This window comes from Euwallacea similis, chromosome 21, assembly GCF_039881205.1.
Source record: "Euwallacea similis isolate ESF13 chromosome 21, ESF131.1, whole genome shotgun sequence".
Classification (NCBI taxonomy): Eukaryota; Metazoa; Arthropoda; class Insecta; order Coleoptera; family Curculionidae; genus Euwallacea; species Euwallacea similis.
In genome coordinates, this window is record NC_089629.1 from 2,902,612 (window position 1) to 2,919,676 (window position 17,065).

General features: G+C 34.2%; 5 protein-coding genes across 24 annotated transcripts in view; 2 read left to right on the top strand and 3 right to left on the bottom strand.

Annotated features, from left to right (window-relative positions):
• The window catches only part of LOC136415792 (protein tramtrack, beta isoform-like), a 108,022-nt gene extending 101,500 nt beyond the window's left edge, over positions 1–6,522 (bottom strand). For 13 of the 18 annotated variants that reach the window (XM_066400603.1, XM_066400601.1, XM_066400602.1 and 10 more), the window contains exons 1-3: positions 6,369–6,522; positions 5,864–6,230; positions 4,787–5,195 (exon numbers count right to left, since the gene is read on the bottom strand). In XM_066400603.1, coding sequence (XP_066256700.1) covers positions 4,787–5,195; positions 5,864–6,220 — 766 coding nt within the window. In that variant the 5' untranslated portion in view covers positions 6,221–6,230; positions 6,369–6,522. Of the gene's footprint in view, positions 1–570; positions 728–4,786; positions 5,196–5,863; positions 6,231–6,368 lie in introns of all 18 variants that reach the window. The other 5 variants (XM_066400609.1, XM_066400612.1, XM_066400611.1 and 2 more) reach the window with 2 other exon arrangements.
• A 167-nt stretch (positions 6,523–6,689) lies between these two features.
• LOC136415795 (cyclin-dependent kinase 2-like) lies at positions 6,690–8,514 on the top strand. 3 transcript variants are annotated; one of them, XM_066400615.1, is made up of 5 exons: positions 6,690–6,938; positions 7,464–7,674; positions 7,730–8,002; positions 8,059–8,262; positions 8,315–8,513. In XM_066400615.1, exons 1-5 carry the CDS (start codon positions 6,805–6,807, stop codon positions 8,456–8,458), a joined length of 966 nt encoding a protein of 321 aa, XP_066256712.1. In that variant the 5' UTR covers positions 6,690–6,804; the 3' UTR covers positions 8,459–8,513. The 3 variants fall into 3 exon arrangements, with proteins under 3 accessions (XP_066256712.1, XP_066256714.1, XP_066256713.1); XM_066400617.1 differs by having other exon boundaries at positions 6,815–6,943; positions 8,315–8,514; XM_066400616.1 differs by having other exon boundaries at positions 6,850–6,976; positions 8,315–8,514.
• A 77-nt stretch (positions 8,515–8,591) lies between these two features.
• LOC136415794 (uncharacterized) lies at positions 8,592–10,414 on the bottom strand. Its single transcript, XM_066400614.1, has 3 exons — positions 10,086–10,414; positions 9,373–9,968; positions 8,592–9,296 (listed from the first exon to the last, which is right to left on the bottom strand). The coding sequence occupies exons 1-3, from the start codon at positions 10,249–10,251 to the stop codon at positions 8,907–8,909; spliced, it is 1,152 nt and encodes a 383-aa protein (XP_066256711.1). The 5' UTR covers positions 10,252–10,414; the 3' UTR covers positions 8,592–8,906.
• Positions 10,415–10,779: 365 nt separating this feature from the next.
• Mcm2 (DNA replication licensing factor Mcm2) lies at positions 10,780–16,936 on the top strand. The gene is made up of 12 exons (XM_066400573.1): positions 10,780–10,916; positions 12,917–13,071; positions 13,135–13,378; positions 13,434–13,619; positions 13,680–13,891; positions 13,952–14,144; positions 14,203–14,638; positions 14,815–15,065; positions 15,158–15,616; positions 15,676–15,858; positions 16,030–16,185; positions 16,393–16,936. Exons 1-12 carry the CDS (start codon positions 10,905–10,907, stop codon positions 16,522–16,524), a joined length of 2,619 nt encoding a protein of 872 aa, XP_066256670.1. The 5' UTR covers positions 10,780–10,904; the 3' UTR covers positions 16,525–16,936.
• On the bottom strand, positions 11,438–12,682 carry LOC136415857 (transcription factor Adf-1-like). The gene is made up of 3 exons (XM_066400714.1): positions 12,202–12,682; positions 11,976–12,132; positions 11,438–11,924 (listed from the first exon to the last, which is right to left on the bottom strand). Exons 1-3 carry the CDS (start codon positions 12,335–12,337, stop codon positions 11,510–11,512), a joined length of 708 nt encoding a protein of 235 aa, XP_066256811.1. The 5' UTR covers positions 12,338–12,682; the 3' UTR covers positions 11,438–11,509.
• Positions 16,937–17,065: the final 129 nt, after the last annotated feature.

Below are 17,065 nucleotides of genomic sequence, written 5' to 3' on the forward strand. Positions count from 1 at the left end.
AATCAACTAACAAAACCGTAAAATGTACGGAAAAATATTCTTTCCATTCAGTCAAGGAGAGAACTTTCTTAAAGTAACTTGATCGAATTGCAACTCTCATCCTTAATGTTAAAGTTACTATTTTGATATAATCAAAAAATGAAGCGAGTAAGGGATTTATCAAAGATGTTACATGTGCGATGTGGATGCGTCTGTGGAAAAAATATCAAAGAACCTAAATACAAGGTAGCTCAAAAAACTAGGCTAATCGCTAACCAAATTTTTTTACCATATAGAAATCTGGGGGTAGCAAATTGGAATCCTCCTTTTCAAAGATTTACGATATACAAGGTGTTAAAATGTACAAGTTCAATTTTAATTTCATTCCTTCTACAGTTTTTGGGATTTTAAATTGAAATTTGTAGAATTTGAAATTCATTGAAGTCCACATAGATAGACTTCTCAACTGCTTCCCTAAATCTACAGGGTGATTTTCATGAGCTCAAAGAATCTACGGTTAGGGGATTTTACCCTCCTTTCTCGGAACACCTTGTATATTTCAAGAAAACTGAAAAGACTGGGTTGATTTACCGTAAAGGTGGTTCGCCATGGACAGCATTTGTATGGTAAGCAAAACCATCAGCCACAAATCGTATATTGCTCGTTAACCTTTTTGTTTTTGTTCTAGGCTTTACTGTGCTACTCGCCTCAACATTAACGTCCTCCCATTCCAAGATAGTGACATGATCTACCAAAAGTAAACCCCTTATTAGCATAAACTACTCCTGAAATGGCATTTCTATCTTCTGTAATCGGGAGTATGAGCAATTTTCGCCTTCGGACTAATTCAACACTGCAGCAAACAGGAGATATCTGTATTTTTATTTTAAGCGAGACAATGCAATGTTAATGTTGAAAAATATATGAAATGATTTCTTAAGAATAATTATTGTTTGGATTAACGCAAATAAATATAACAAATATTACCTGATAAAACATTGTTGTCAGGCGATAGACACAAGTTATTTATTGACCTAGCGTGAAACCATAACTAATCTTTCAAAAAATACAGATACCTTTCTTGAAGCAACCAATTCATTGCAGTTCCTTTCATTCATCATTCACTGCAATTACCTCTTACTTAACACTTCTTTTCAAATATACAAATGCAAAAAAAAACAAAAATATTTAAGGAAACAAAACTTTTCTTAAGAAAGATTTATTGGGTCAATTGTAAAAATTACAAAAACCACAAAAAAATCAAGTTTCTTCTTTGGGATTCATCAAGCTCGTCAGTATTCAAATCTGGAACATAAAGACATCTGGAAAACATAAAAGTACATAATTTCGACATCGAGTCCTATTTATTTGAATATAAACACGTTTGAAATTTAAAATTTGACTGTAAATAGGCTCGTACACAAAAGAGAGAGACAAAGAGATGAAACTTTAGATATTTAAATAAGGAAAATACATATTCCTACCTTGGCGAGATTTTTTACTTGACATATAATATCGAGGTCTAGCTATATTATGACGAGCTTGACTTAACTCAAACACCCATAGGAAATAATTACGTATAGGTCAGCACTGAATGAAAACAGATCTATAGTAAGCCTGATTCAAATACTTAAATTTAAGCTTGTTTTATATGACGCTATTAAAAGCTGTTATAAATATGAACTTTAGGCCACAATATAATAACACTTAATTTCAAAGGCAGAACATTTGAATATCTTCATGATAAACACTTCTAAACAAACATAGGATTGACGTCAGTCCCCTCAGGCCTAAGGTTACGTGAGTAGAAAACAAATCTTTTTTTTTAAGGAATATTACCATACAATCTGGCAAAAAAGTATGCGGATTTCACAAAAATGTTGCCGCACTAATATCTCAATTGCTTTGCCTTCAATATTATTGAAATATTCAAACTACTTACGATTTAAATACTAAACATATCCCTGAAGGTCACCATTTTTGTGGATTGCGATCCTCGGCAAAACTGCAGAATGATGAAGCAGCTTGCATTTGCAAAAATAAGGCACTACTTTAAGATTTTCAATGTTTACATAACTTTTCTAGCATAAGAACATTAACTCTCATAAAATCGTAATAAAATTACTTCAAGACAACTAAATTCGTATGACTGTAGATAAAACAGGAATGCCGAGAGGTTACAGGGAATGCTAACAAGTTAAAACTAAATCAAACGACCGAAACCTAATATTACATAAAATATTTGATTAGAAAAATTGATGATTTTCTGCACCATTAAGTCAGTCAAAAATTTCGCCTGCGGCGATAAACGGAGCACTTTGCACCTTCTGTTAAAACTGAATAAAAAACCACTAATAATAAATGGTCACTACATTATTTCTGAGGGTTGAAAAACACTGCCTGCGGCATGTAAATTTTTTTCAACGATTCCTCACAAAAAACAAACCTGTTAATTCCTACATGTTCTAACAACATGTAAAAGGAGGAAATTATGCCTGCAGCAACATCCCTCTATGATATTCTCACACTTTTACCTAAAATAAACTTCCAAACGAATTATAGAAAACTCACAATAACTGCCTACGACATAAACAGTTATCACGGAAAATACTATTGCAAAACGAAATAAATGCATTATTGCCTGCGGCATCTTCCTTTTCTAACTTTCTTGATTTTATATATATAAGTCAAAGTATGTCTTTTAACCTAAACTTGCCTTTATAAAATATCCATACCTTCATTGGTGATAGAACGGCACAATTGCCTGCGGCAATCAGATTTATTCTCTTTCCATTAAATTATACCTTTGGACACAGATATTTATCATGTTGTCTTGCATCACGAACATGTATAGACATACATTTACCTCTGTACTACAATGCAGAATTTGTAACCTAATACGAAATTACTCATATTTTATTAGATTACTCATATCCTATTCCGAGAAAGCGTCTATTAACGTTCCACATCTCTAAATCAGTGCAGTTAATAAGCATAATATTAACATTTTTACGCACGGTTCTAATTATTTGAATCTCTCACGTGTTTGATAACACCACCTCTCAGCAAAGCTATCACGTTTAGTTTTATCATCACAGTTTTACAGGTTTTCATGTGTATTTTTCTTATTTAAACAGCAATTATAGAGGAGGTAACAACAATTTGTCTAACTTAATGAAAATTCCACAATAAATTTAAAGACATAAAATGTATTACGAAACGCACAAATGGATTGCAGATTTTTGAAATAGTTACTACAAAAATATTTCCTAACACTCATCAAAAACTCTAAGCTTGAAGTAAAAACCTGGAGTGCTTCATGGATGTTAGGAACCCAAATTAGGAGTAGTTCATCGGCAATAAGTATGCGGACAAAGCTAATTGAGAAATTTCATTTATTGAAACAAATGCAACCCAGAAGTGACTATTTCTTCTAAGTAGGAATATGCCATATTTCCTTTACATCTGTTAATTCAGAAAACATGGCACAGATGCTTATTGTCAAATGTTCTTGTTGAAAAATTTTGTGAATATTTGATATTTTAAAAAGATCTGAGGTTTAAACAACTTTTATTCCATGATAATGACAATCCTTGACATAGAGACAAAAATAGGCAGTCTGCAATAATTTATGTATATACTGTAATCATGAAGATGGTTTAGCCCCTCAGTTTAAATAAGTGGTTGGTAAAATTGAGATTGAATTGATGTCTCCCAAATGGAGCTAACCAGTTATAAAAAATAACCAGAAAATAAAATGTTTGAAATTGCGCTGCCTTAAAATAATTTTGAAATCGTTTACTTACTACCAATACCTACCCAAAACGCCCATCTCAATCCGTGAAATTTGTTATATCTGAAAAGGAATCCCTATCCCATTGTCATGTTAAAACTAAAATCTTTCAGAATAGTAACAACAATGAAATCAATAAGGTTCTTAGAAAACTCTAACAACCATAGAAAATTTCAACTGTCACTTTTAAGAGACTAGATACTTTGTGCCAAAAATTTTCTTCAACAAGAACAATGTGGACTTGTTGACATATAAATTTCAACACAATTTATCTTGGCTCAGTGACAAACAAATTGATTGTGAAAACCACAAAGTCATTAACACAATCAATCTGTGTATGCAAGGACATTGTCATTTCAAGTAAAATGACAACAAATTGAGAGAGTTAGGCCTAATTAGACCTAACTGCAAATGGGGGAGTTAAAAGGAACTTTTGCAAAATTTTACAAAAGATCCAAATAATGATAACACAATAATACAATAAGAAATATAAAAAATCTTTCAACTTTTCTCATCAAACTTGGCACAACAATAACGCAAAACACCACCTTACCAGACTTAAAACTTCCCAATATGTATATAAAAAATGAAGGAAAAACAACAACTGTGCTTACATGACAAAATTAAGTCAAGCAAAGAGGTGTTACCCATGTATCATATAGCTGATTAAATAAAATAATAAAACAGCTACTCTTTTAACTTTCATAACTACAAAGAAAAATGAAACACCAACATTGTGACAACACAATATAGGATTGACTAAATAATATATTAAAGGTTTTGCAAAATGCGAACAGACTAAAAAAAATTCAAAAATTTATAGGTAAAGATCAAGTACTAAAACCTATAAAATTTTGATTATTCCAGCCAATTTTCAACTCACAATGAGAACACATTTTCCAAACCATCTCAAAGGCCCAAAAAAGGTCATAATGTGAAATATTTCCTACTCATGTGTTGCCATATCAAGCTATATAACACACAGGTTTACAACTGAATAATCAAAACACCTACCTTGACCCTCGCCGGTGCCGTCCGTACTTGTGCCTGCCTGTGGTTCTTCACCTTCCATCATAGAATAATCCTCAGTATCGTCAACTGTATTATCATCCAAGTTTTCATCAAAGTTGTCATCGCCGTCGTCAGGAATCGTTACAGATTGGTTTAGGTCATAAGGTTCAACCTTGAACTGTACCGAACTACTGTCAACCCCCGTCGACGACGGTTCAGTCTTAGCTATTGCAATGGGTGCAGATTGAGAATCATTGGAAGAAGCACTTAATCTAGGTCGTTTCACGGCAGGAGTAGTAGTAACTACAGGTGCGGGAAGTTGCTTTTTTGGTCTAGGTGAGGGTTTGTACGACTCGTCAATATGACGAGTCGGTTTTTCTTGTACTGGTTCGGAATCGGCGTCGGTTGAACCCTGAAATTAAAAAATAACAACACTTACCTTTTAAGTTTTAATGAAAATAATTATATAAAAAATAAGGTGTCCACTCTGTATATATGAATTTTTAGACATGCACCAAAGCAAATACCCACAGAAACATGACACATGTGCCATCTATCCCTTTAAGTTTAAATTGGTCATTGACAACAAACTAAGAAGCAACCAAACCAAAATCGAACAAAACAAAAACCAAAACATTGGATAATTTCAACCAAACAAAAGCATAACATTAGTTAACATTTGGGTTGCGTTCTTGCGTGCGACCATTTTCCCTTGCAAGTGATGCAGCGATTAGGTGCGCGCCAGCATTGGAATTTTACTAAACTTAAACAACATGGCGCACTAGCAGGAAATGGACGCCGCCCAAGAACAAACTGAATATTAAGGTTATTATGATAGACAAACAGGCAAATATAAGCACCACTGTTATCAACATATTCAGTAAAAATGCACCTTAAACACATAAGTTTCCATCAAACAATCATATTCACGCTCAGGACACAATTTTACTAAGTCTAAACATGGCGGGAAATGGACGCCTCCAAAACAAAGAATTAAACAATAATATTATGATCCAAAAACATGCAAATTATAAATACCATTGTTATGAACAAAACCCAATATATTAAAACAATACTTACGTTTCCATCTCCGGTTAGCCCCTTAATTTGTAAGGCCTCTGCAGTCTTAATGAAGGTAGTTAAATTATCTTGACTAACTTGCACCTCTCCTTGGTACATAAACTGTAATAAATCACTAATGGCTACATAACTAACATCTTTCATAAACACGATCGGGTGCTGACACGGATTTGTTTTAAAAAGCTCTTTAAAGTATGGGCTGCATACGGACAGCACCATTTTGTGGGCTTTGAGAAACTTGCCCTCCACGGCTAAAGTCACATCAACCAAATCCCCACTTTCGAGCAATGAATTCATACCCGAACTCATATTCTTGTGAAAATTGTCCCAACATAACGAAAACTGTTCCGACGCCATGGTCGGCAATCTGCAAAGGAATGCTCTTTTGAAACAAACTGCACTGCACTAGCTGGACATTACGTTACGACGCCATCATGGCTCCTATTCGTACATAGAGAACAGGAGCCGGTGGGTTCGAATTGTAGAAAATATTGTTTGCACTTACCTTTTTTAGACTTCCCCGCGCACCAAGATGATTTTTTACACCGCTCACAACAAATAACGGACTGCACCGACAGTTTTGGGCAAAAAGTCGAGTTTATTTCACGCACCCACCTAAACTGCAAAGCAAAATCTGGTAAAATGGAAGGAGCCCAAGGATTATGGGTAAAAGTCGAAAAAAGGACGCGACTCCGCGTAGTTAACGGAAGTACTGTGGCGCTATCTGACGAAGGCTTCAATTCAATTCAAAGGTTAAATTGCTCAAAATGTTCGTATTCTAAATCCACAGTGACAATATCTAATTATGACGTTACGAAAATTGTCAGTTGTCATTAATAATTGTAAACAATGGAAATGGACCCCTTTGGGGGACCAGATTTCCCGCGAAAAACACAAGAAATCGTAGGTAATGAAGGCCTGAACAAGTCAAAAAGAAAGTTATGGATAAAGATAATAAATTGGACCGATTCTTAAAACTAGGAAAAGCAGGAGAAGGGACGTACGGTGTCGTGTACAAGGCCAAAAATAAGCTAACTGGCAAAAATGTGGCTCTCAAGAAAATTAAAGTGAAAAAGTAAGGTATTTTTCACTGAAGATTCAGCTTAATAGTAGGTAATTTTGCATGAAAGGAACTAAATTATTTACTCAATTAGATACTTCACTGGTGATTACAAAATGCCAAAGAAAAAGATCTTATAAAAAAGCAATTTGTCTTTAATAATTCTTTTATTTTTTTGCATAAACTTTAGTGAACTCTACTTAAACTTTATAGAACATATTTAGCATAGTTAACTGGGGAGAGGTCTATCTGTGTGTTATACAACAAATCTTATACATTACACACTGAAAGACAATTCACATATGATACAGTATATTTTGGAATTTATGAATGAGCTTAAGTTGTTAAATGTCAATTTGTTCTGTAGGATTCAGTTATTTACAAATTTTTTCAATATTGTGTATGGCACATATTTTATGTACAAACAGGTTAGTTTTTAGTAGAGCAAAAATAGAATTAATGAGAAATAATATTACTGCCAATGCTACATAGACTTCAGTCATAATTACTGATTTGCTTAAAAATATCTTTCTTTAAAAGGTTCTACAACAAAGGATGTTCTGAAGGCGTCCCTTCAACTGCCATGAGGGAAATAACATTACTGAAAGGAGTGCGCCACTCATCTATTGTGGAATTGTTAGATGTTATGTACACCACTGATCAACTATATTTGGTGTTTGAATATTTGGAATTGGATTTGAAAAAATACATGGATAATAGCAAACATCCATTTGAACAAGAGTTAGTGAGGGTAACATGTGTTTTAAAAAAAATTAAACCTATAACTCAAATAATATTTACTTTAGAATTATATGAAGCAACTGCTTGATGCAATGGCTTACTTACACTCGCATCGAATATTACACAGAGATCTCAAGCCTCAAAACCTATTAGTGGATAGAGAAGGCCATATTAAGCTGGCAGATTTTGGACTCTCCAGGTCCTTTTCATTGCCTACTAGAACATATACACATGAAGTTGTTACCATGTGGTATAGGGCTCCAGAATTACTTTTGGGTGAAAAAATGTATTGTACTGGTGTGGACATTTGGAGCTTGGGGTGTGTCATGGCTGAAATGGTGAGTTCTGTTATTTGTCTTTATCATCGAGTCTTCTCTTATTGCTAAATTTTTAGTTATTGAAAAGGGCATTGTTTCCTGGAGATTCAGAAATCGATCAATTATACAAAATTTTTAAAGTGTTGGGAACACCAACTGAAGAAAGCTGGCATGGAGTTAGTTTGTTGCCTGATTTTAAACCTCTTTTTCCTCAATGGCAAAGTCAAAACTTCCAAAATATTTTTAGATTTCACTGTCTAGAAGAGGAGCAACTTTTAGAGGTGAGGTAGCTAATTCACTTTCAACGGAATACAAATATCATGTATATTTTAGTATATGTTAGTGTATGATCCAGCCAAAAGAAAGACTGCAAAGGAATTGTTAAAGCTGAATTACATAAAGACTGCCAAACTGACTACGCCTGACTTGAGTGCCTTTCCTGTGGACGAAGTGGGGGATGAAGCTGGTCCTAGTTAATTTAATTTCAATATGTGTAATTTTTTTTATATTTTTATGATGTAAGTAATTAAATTTTATTTATTGTAATTAAAATCAATAATTTCAAGGTTTTATTGTTTATCAGATACTATAAATGATATAAAAACATATCACAATTATTGTAAAAGTTCAGGTTAGTCAGGTCATTCCTCAAATTATCTTTGAATTGTTAATCTCAAGAAAATTATAGAGAAATTTTACTAGAGAACGCATATTATTGCCATAAAATACCTAAATAGGTAATAAATTCATTGGAACCATTTTTGGGATCAAACATACAAACATGTTCATCCACATTTTTGTATGGTTGTCCAGTGCGCGTACAAATAAAGATGTGATTATCATCGTTATTACCAACAAATTGTAATAAAATAATAATGAAATAAACCTATAACAAAAACATTAAAAACCATTAACTAGACCACTGTTATCTGTTTTCAACAGTTTCATTTAACAAGCCAATATCTTCAATCCGCAATCTGAGACCAGTCAACAATTTTTCATATACATCTAAAGTCTCTAGAGGAGTTCTACCAAATTCATCAATTATTTTATTTTCCTCGTCAGTGTTTGATTGTATCTGTTTCTCCAATTCATACTTGTGTGCCTGGAGTACAGCACTTCTTGCTGGCAAATCTAAGTTTTCAAAATTTTCTATAGTTAGCACTTTCCTTTTCTCTTCATCGGTAAGTTTTCTAGGGTGGTTGTTGGAAGGTAAAAGTAGGCCAAGAAATACACATCTTTCTATGTTGATGTAATCCTCAATGTTTTGGGTGGATTGAGTTTTCTGATAGGAAAACCAAGGTCGACACAACACCTACCAAGTAAATGTGAGATATGAACAGTTAAACTCTTAAATTTTTTTTTTAGTTTGAATTAAAACTGATTATTACCTTGCATTCAATACTATGATAATCATACTCCTTTTTATACTGTGGATCACAAGTTGTATGCTCCTGAACAATTTTCTGCTTCACAGGAGTGAGGGCTAAGGCCTGTAATTTATTATAAGAGGTCAGAAGCTGATCCTCTATTTTAACATCTGACAATTCAATATTTTGAATGTCATGAATTGGATGTTGATCACTCAGCTTTTGTATATCCATTAGATCATTGGATCCATCAGAATCCCCTTTAATCAAACCCTCCTGACTACATTCAACATTTTGAGATGGCAAATCTATTTGTACATTATGTTCACATTCATCATCTTTCTTTATCATATCATCAAAATCTAAAGTCCCATTTTCAAATCTTGTCAAAAGTTCTTTATAATCCCAATCCAAATTAAAATTTATATTGTCAGGAGTGGCCGGCATCTGGATTTTTGTGGGTGGTAATTTCATTTGCTTACAATTTAGTTCTTTTCTTTGCAGTGTCATAAAAGCTAGTTTGGACTGACTAGAGTCTTTAAAAGGGAATTCGGAGGGTTTATGATTTTCTGTTTCATTGAAAAATAGGTTAGTACCTAATGAATGCTGGTAGGTACCTAAAAGAGTAGATGTTACATGCCCCAATAACTTGACTAAATGGAAATGTTAAGAAATGCATTAACATAGATGGTGCCAAAAGTTTCATTTGTCTTTTAAATTGATTGTATAGAAACCTTTAAATATTAAATCATTGACTTGAATCAAAGGGTTCTTCTCCTCAAGATTTGCTACTCGAAGAAAGACCTTATTCTTTAGTAATTCACTTGGTAATTTATCATTGAAGTCCAAAAATATTAGTTGTTCCTCGATATCATCTTCTGTGGCATTATCGGTGTCCATCGTTTACGAAGCTAAAAAATGATAAAGAAATATTGAAGAACTAATATGTCACAAATACAAAATAACGTAAAAAAGTTTGTTTGTTGGGTTTAAACAAGGAATTTAGGTTATGTTGCTATTTTTTGCTTTCTGCGTCTTCAATTGGATATGGCTTGGCCCAAAAGGGTATTTAGCCAGAAAAAGGAAAGTTATTAACGTTTTGGTGAAGAAAATTACGATGACTACTAGCTGAAAAATTAACTGTAAACAAAGCTTGATTCAACAAAATTCGCATCCGTTATGTTTAGTATGTTGTATGATGGGTAATTAAGTGAAATTAATTACAATATTTTCATTAAAAATTGTTGCTTTTTGCAAGTTCAGTAATTCAAATGTTCAAGGCTTGAACGACAAACCATCTTTTTGCTGTCAGAGTGACGTATCGTAATATAACCTCACAATTATTGGTTTTGGCGCCAAATGCCAAATTGTTATTTGCAATTTGGATTGTAAATTTTTATTATTTCTCGTAATTTTATTAAACTTGTGTGTTTATACATGCTTTAGAAGTGCAAAAATATTGCCGGTAATTTAAACAGTTTGTTTCTTTTTTCCATTTTCGACCCATCAACGTTAGCCTTGCAAATCCAGAAAGACCACACTATTTACCTATCATGTCTAGAAGGGTATGTAATTATCATCTTCCATTATATGTAATTGTATTTAAATTATTTGCTCTTTTAAGGCAAGTATTAGGCTTTATTCCTAAATATTGATAAGATTGTATCGAAATAGCTCATTCTTATTATGTCCTGTGAAACCTCTGACCGTTAATGACTTACTAATGGTATATTCATGTTCTTCATGTGAAATGTGTTTTCCCTTATTATTCTCCTGAGAAGAAAGTATATATCAGAGGGAAATTCGGTATAATTTTATTAAGTAAATAAGGTACTTGTAAAGGCTAGCTTGAACTGACTGGACTATAATAGATTTGAAGTTGCAGAGTATGTGCTGCAAGTCCGTCCAGTTCAATAAAACATGAAGGTAACTTAAAAGGTTTTGTAAGGGCCTTAAAATAAGATTCAAACTAAAATAAATAACTGAATTCAAACTACTGGATGCTTGAATTCAGATATTTGCATGCTTTTAAATACAAGTATTTAGTATGTTACCTAGCCTTGTGGATAAAAGCAGTATAAGTTAGTAGTTTCCACAGTATTAATTTATTTATCTTTATTTATAAGTATCTTTTTAATAATTTAATTAAACTTACATATCACTCAACAAAATGTGCATTCAAAATTTCAACAATTTTTAATCTTTTCAATTTTTGCTCTTCATCAGACATTTCTGCTAATGATGAGGCAACAAACTGTCCAAATATCACATTCTTGTCTGATATGTGGCAATCCACATTGTTTGAGTGAATTGACTCATGAGATTGTGTAATGGGATCAGGTACATTGCTTTGATTATTTGGACTTTTCAACTTTACTTTAGAAGTTGAAGATGATGCAGATATAGAAAGGAATGTTGAAGGTATGACTTCGTCATCTGAAATGCCCTTTACTGCTATTTGCCTGCTTTCTGAATCTGAAGTCACAGTCATCATTTGATCTGAATCCCACACTGCATCCTTGGAAACAGAAGAGATCTGTGAAGAGCGTGATTTCAAAATGTTAAAAGTTCTCCTATAAAGAAATTGTTGAGCTTTGTAGAGAAATACTAATTGAAAACCTCACTTTCTTCTGGATACATGTTTCCTCATGAAACTCATTGCATTGTACAATGGCCAGGATGACTCTTGGACCTCGTTACCTGAAGGGGTGGAGGACAAAGTCCTTCGCTCTTTGGCAAACTTCTCACGGAGGTATCTCCACAATTTTTGCACATCTTCAACTGCATCAGATATTCAGTATTTTTTAAAATAAAATGAAGATAGATTCGATACATTTTGTAGGTACTTACCAGATATGGACATTTCATTTGCAATGGTCTTCCATGCATTGTTTTTTTTATTAACATCTTTAAAGTCTTTTGAAGCCTTATCAAATAAAAGTGGAAATTTTTGAACCAAAACTATTAACAGATCTTCCTGACTCATATTTAGATTTTATCGATTTATATGCAACCAACACAAAGAGGGTCCAACACGGTAGGAACCCAGTTAAACTAAAATGAATCGCAGAAATTTTGAATCAGAAACACGCCTGGTTTGTCAACCTTTATCGTTAAGACATTAAAATTTCTTCCTTTACGGTAACGACAGCCACGAAACCTAACCTCATTCACAGAATTACATTCTTCTATTTCTAATCAAAGATAAATTTATTAATAATTAAATCTGTGAAGCCCCGATTAAACGACACTGAGTTTTTGCATGTAAAAATAATTATTAAACTTACTTTAATAAACAAAATCGGCTAATGTAAACAATACACTCTCAATAAAAGAACGTTATCGCAGTCTGTCGTAGTCGTAATTTCGTTACGACTCGGCGTAACGTTAACGAAACGTTAAGTTGAAGAGTGGACTCTGACTGGCTATGTTATGTGTTACATTTGAAGTCCTGGAAATGCAACATAATTAATATAAAAGCAATCAGATTTGCGTTTGCTGCAGAAATTAGTCAGGCAAATGGCTGATTGTTCTTCCCTATTTGTCATTACTCAATATTCTATAGGCTGAAGATGAATCGCCCGCACCAACTCCTCGATCCAACATGTCATCTCCAGCCCAAGATTTAGAGCCATTTGAGGATGAAGGGCTCTTGGGGGACATTGATGCAGATATGGAGGAAGAGGAGGGTGAAGAGCTCTTTGGAGACAATATGGAAAAGTATCTTATGTTTCTTCATGTTTTTTACTAATCATTGAAACTTTTTTTATTGATATTTTTCAGTGATTACCGCCCCATGCCACATTTGGATAGATACGATGACAGATTGTTAGACGAAGAAGATTACGACCCCATGTCCATTGAGGATCGTTTGGCGGCAGAAGCAGATCTGAGGCAGAGAGATAGAGATCTGGGAATACTCAGAAGGGATGATCGTGAATTATTCTATGATAAAGATGATGATGAAGATCCTAAGAATAAGAGGAAGAGAGCTGAAAAGGCGGCTGCCGGGGAACAAGAGGATCAGGTAATTTGCTTCTTTTTTTTTCACTAACGTTTCTGAATTATTTCATATGATTAAGGACATGATTGAATCTATTGAAAACTTAGAAGATACCAAAGGATATACCATCAAAGACTGGGTTGTTATGATGGGTCCTAGAACTGAAATTGCTAATCGGTTTAAGAACTTTTTGAGGACCTATGTAAACAGTAGAGGGCAGTATATTTATAAAGAAAAAATACGGAGGATGTGTGAAAATAATCAGGTATCTATAGAAAATGTCTATTGTTAGAAGGTACTTAAAAACATTTTTCTTTATTTTCAGTCAAGTTTCACAGTAGAGTTTCCAAATTTAGCAAACAAGGAGCATGTCCTTGCATACTTTCTCCCTGAAGCACCTTTTCAAATGTTAGAAATTTTTGATGAGGTTGCCAAAGACATTGTCCTGTCCATGTACCCAAGTTATGACCGAGTGACCAACGAAATACACATAAGAGTATCCGATTTGCCTCTTATTGAGGAATTAAGAACGTTTAGGTAATGTCTACATCATTCCTCTTGGTGGATCGGTACTAATTTTCTTGCATTATTGACTAGAAAGTTGCATGTTAATCAGTTAGTCAGAACACTCGGAGTAGTAACTGCAACTACTGGGGTTTTACCCCAGTTATCTCTGATCAAATTTGACTGTAACAAATGCGGATTTGTGCTAGGGCCATTTACCCAAACGCAGGACATGGAAGTTCAACCGAACTCTTGTCCGGAGTGTCAAAGCACTGGACCTTTTTCAGTAAGATATTTTAATTTTTGAACTGGGCTTCATAAAACTTTCACACTGATTATATCAGATAAACATGGAACAAACCGTTTATCGAAACTACCAAAAAGTTACGTTACAAGAATCTCCAGGAAGAATTCCGGCTGGCCGGGTACCTCGTTCGAAAGATTGCATTTTATTAGCCGACTTGTGCGATCGTTGCAAACCGGGCGATGAGGTGGACATCACTGGTATTTATACCAACAGTTACGATGGGTCTCTCAACGTGGACAACGGATTTCCGGTGTTTTCAACGGTGATATTTGCCAATCACCTGGTGGTGAAGGATTGCAAACAAATAGTGCAATCGCTGACGGATGACGATATTAGTGCCATTATAAAGATGAGCAAGGACCATAGAATTGCCGACAGGATTATTGCCTCTATAGCACCTTCTATTTTTGGACATGACTTCATTAAAAGAGCATTAGCTTTGAGTTTATTTGGGGGCGAATCAAAAAATCCAGGTAAGACTGAAAGTATTTCTTTCATTGATTTTACAGTTTCCTTCGGTTAATCCATATTTATTCTAAACCGGCTTGGAACGATCTTTTATGGGCCCCATTTAAAATTTCTAATTCGTTACAAGATACGTCTTACTTAGCGGGCTTGTCTAACAATTTGATGACTCATTACTTTACAGGACAAAAACATAAAATTAGGGGCGATATAAACGTTCTAATTTGCGGCGACCCCGGTACCGCCAAGTCGCAATTCCTGAAGTTTGTAGAAAAAATCGCCCCCAGAGCGGTTTTCACCACCGGCCAAGGAGCCAGCGCCGTTGGTTTGACGGCTTATGTTCGCAAAAATCACGCCACGCGCGAATGGACTTTAGAAGCCGGTGCTTTGGTCTTAGCCGACCAGGGCGTTTGTCTTATTGATGAGTTTGACAAGGTGGGTTTAGATTTATGGCCAAAGCTTGCTGGATGTATTAACTATAGTCATACTCTAATATTTATTATTTCCTCGCGTCGTTTCATTATTAGATGAACGATCAAGACAGAACGTCAATCCACGAAGCCATGGAACAACAATCAATTTCCATATCGAAGGCGGGTATTGTCACCAGTTTACAGGCCCGATGCTCAGTAATTGCAGCGTCGAATCCTATAGGAGGTCGATATGATGCTAGTATGACGTTTACAGAAAACGTAAATTTATCTGATCCCATTTTGTCGAGATTTGACATTTTGTGCGTCGTGAGGGACGAAATTGATCCTATTCAAGACCAACATTTGGCTAGGTTTGTTGTCAACTCCCATATACGCCATCACCCGTCGAAAAAAGATGTAGAAGAGGCTGTAGTCGAAAACGATATGCAGATTCCTCAAGAAATGCTGAAAAAATATATCGTTTATGCGAGAGAAAACATTCATTCTAAACTGCAAAACATCGATCAAGATAAAGTAGCTAACATTTATACTCAATTGCGGCAAGAGTCTCTAGTAAGCCATTGAACATAATAATTGACTAACAGATCGTTATTGTGTATTTGTATTCTTAGGCAACAGGAAGTCTTCCCATCACAGTTCGTCACATCGAGAGCATAATTCGAATGAGTGAGGCTCACGCCAAGATGCATTTGAGGGAATACGTTCAAGAAGAAGACGTTAACATGGCTGTGAGAATGATGTTGGAAAGCTTTGTAGAGACGCAGAAATACAGCGTTATGAAGTCCATGAGACAGGTAAGTAGGACCTTTTCATCAACAGTCGATAACTTCGATCTTTCATAATACAGTTTACTTGATTACTTAGAGCAATTTATTATCTTGACAACAAAGTTTTCTTTTTGTGATTTGTGATAAAATTTTCCTCAATCTCTCAGTTTCGTTCTTATTTTTTAAAATCGATTTCAGATCTTCCAAAGGTACCTATCCTTCAAAAAGGATCACAGTGAACTGCTCTTCTACATTTTGCGACAACTGGCTCAAGATCAGCTCACATTCCAAAGAGGCACCAACGAAAAGGAGACTCTTGTCATCGAAATCGACGAGAAGGATTTGATTGATAAGGTAAAGTTAAGAATAAATTGGGTTGGAATTAAGATTTTTTCCTTAAAATGAAATAAGTTAATTACATTTAAATAGTGAAATAAAGTAATGTTAAAAACAACGAAATCGATTGGAGCAGCAGATATATTTCGGTTTGCAGATTTTTAAATATTCACCTATAACACCTGCGAATATTCTGCCGAAACTTGCAAATTATTGTTCTTTCAGGCGAAACAAATTGATATTAACGACTTGAAACCGTTTTATCAAAGTAAAATTTTCGAGAACAATCACTTCGTCTACGATGGCAAAAGGAAGGTTATAATTCACACTGTTCCTGAATCTATAGCAGAAGACTGATATGATCGTAAGTAAGTCTTTGGATTTTCCATGTATTGAAAGTTAAATTTTAAGGTAAACTTAATTAAATGTTAGTTTATCAAATCATATACAATCAATTGCCAGTAAGTATAAGTCTTCACTCATCACAGTGCTTTGTACAAAATGTGTCCTTTTAAGCATTAATTGTATTTTGGATAGTTAACCATTGTTAAAAAGAATTTTCACATTACAAATAAGACTCTGTATTTTTTTTAAATTTTATTATATGAAACATATAAAATATACACATAAAATAATAATAAATGTAATAATAGATGAATGAATATGTTTTCTCTTTGAGCCAATTTACAGTAATTCAAGCTAAAAGCTATTTCGACCAGAACATTCGGCAATGTCGTAAGAGCCATAAAGAAACAAGGAAAAGAATAAGAGGAGAACAGAGGAAAAAAGTCAGCTGTATTACGACTACTTATATTGTCGCCTTCAGTTGCAACTTATACCCGATTAGTTCAGTCGAAAACACCCCGTAATATTTACATTTTGTCCACAAAGTTGCACG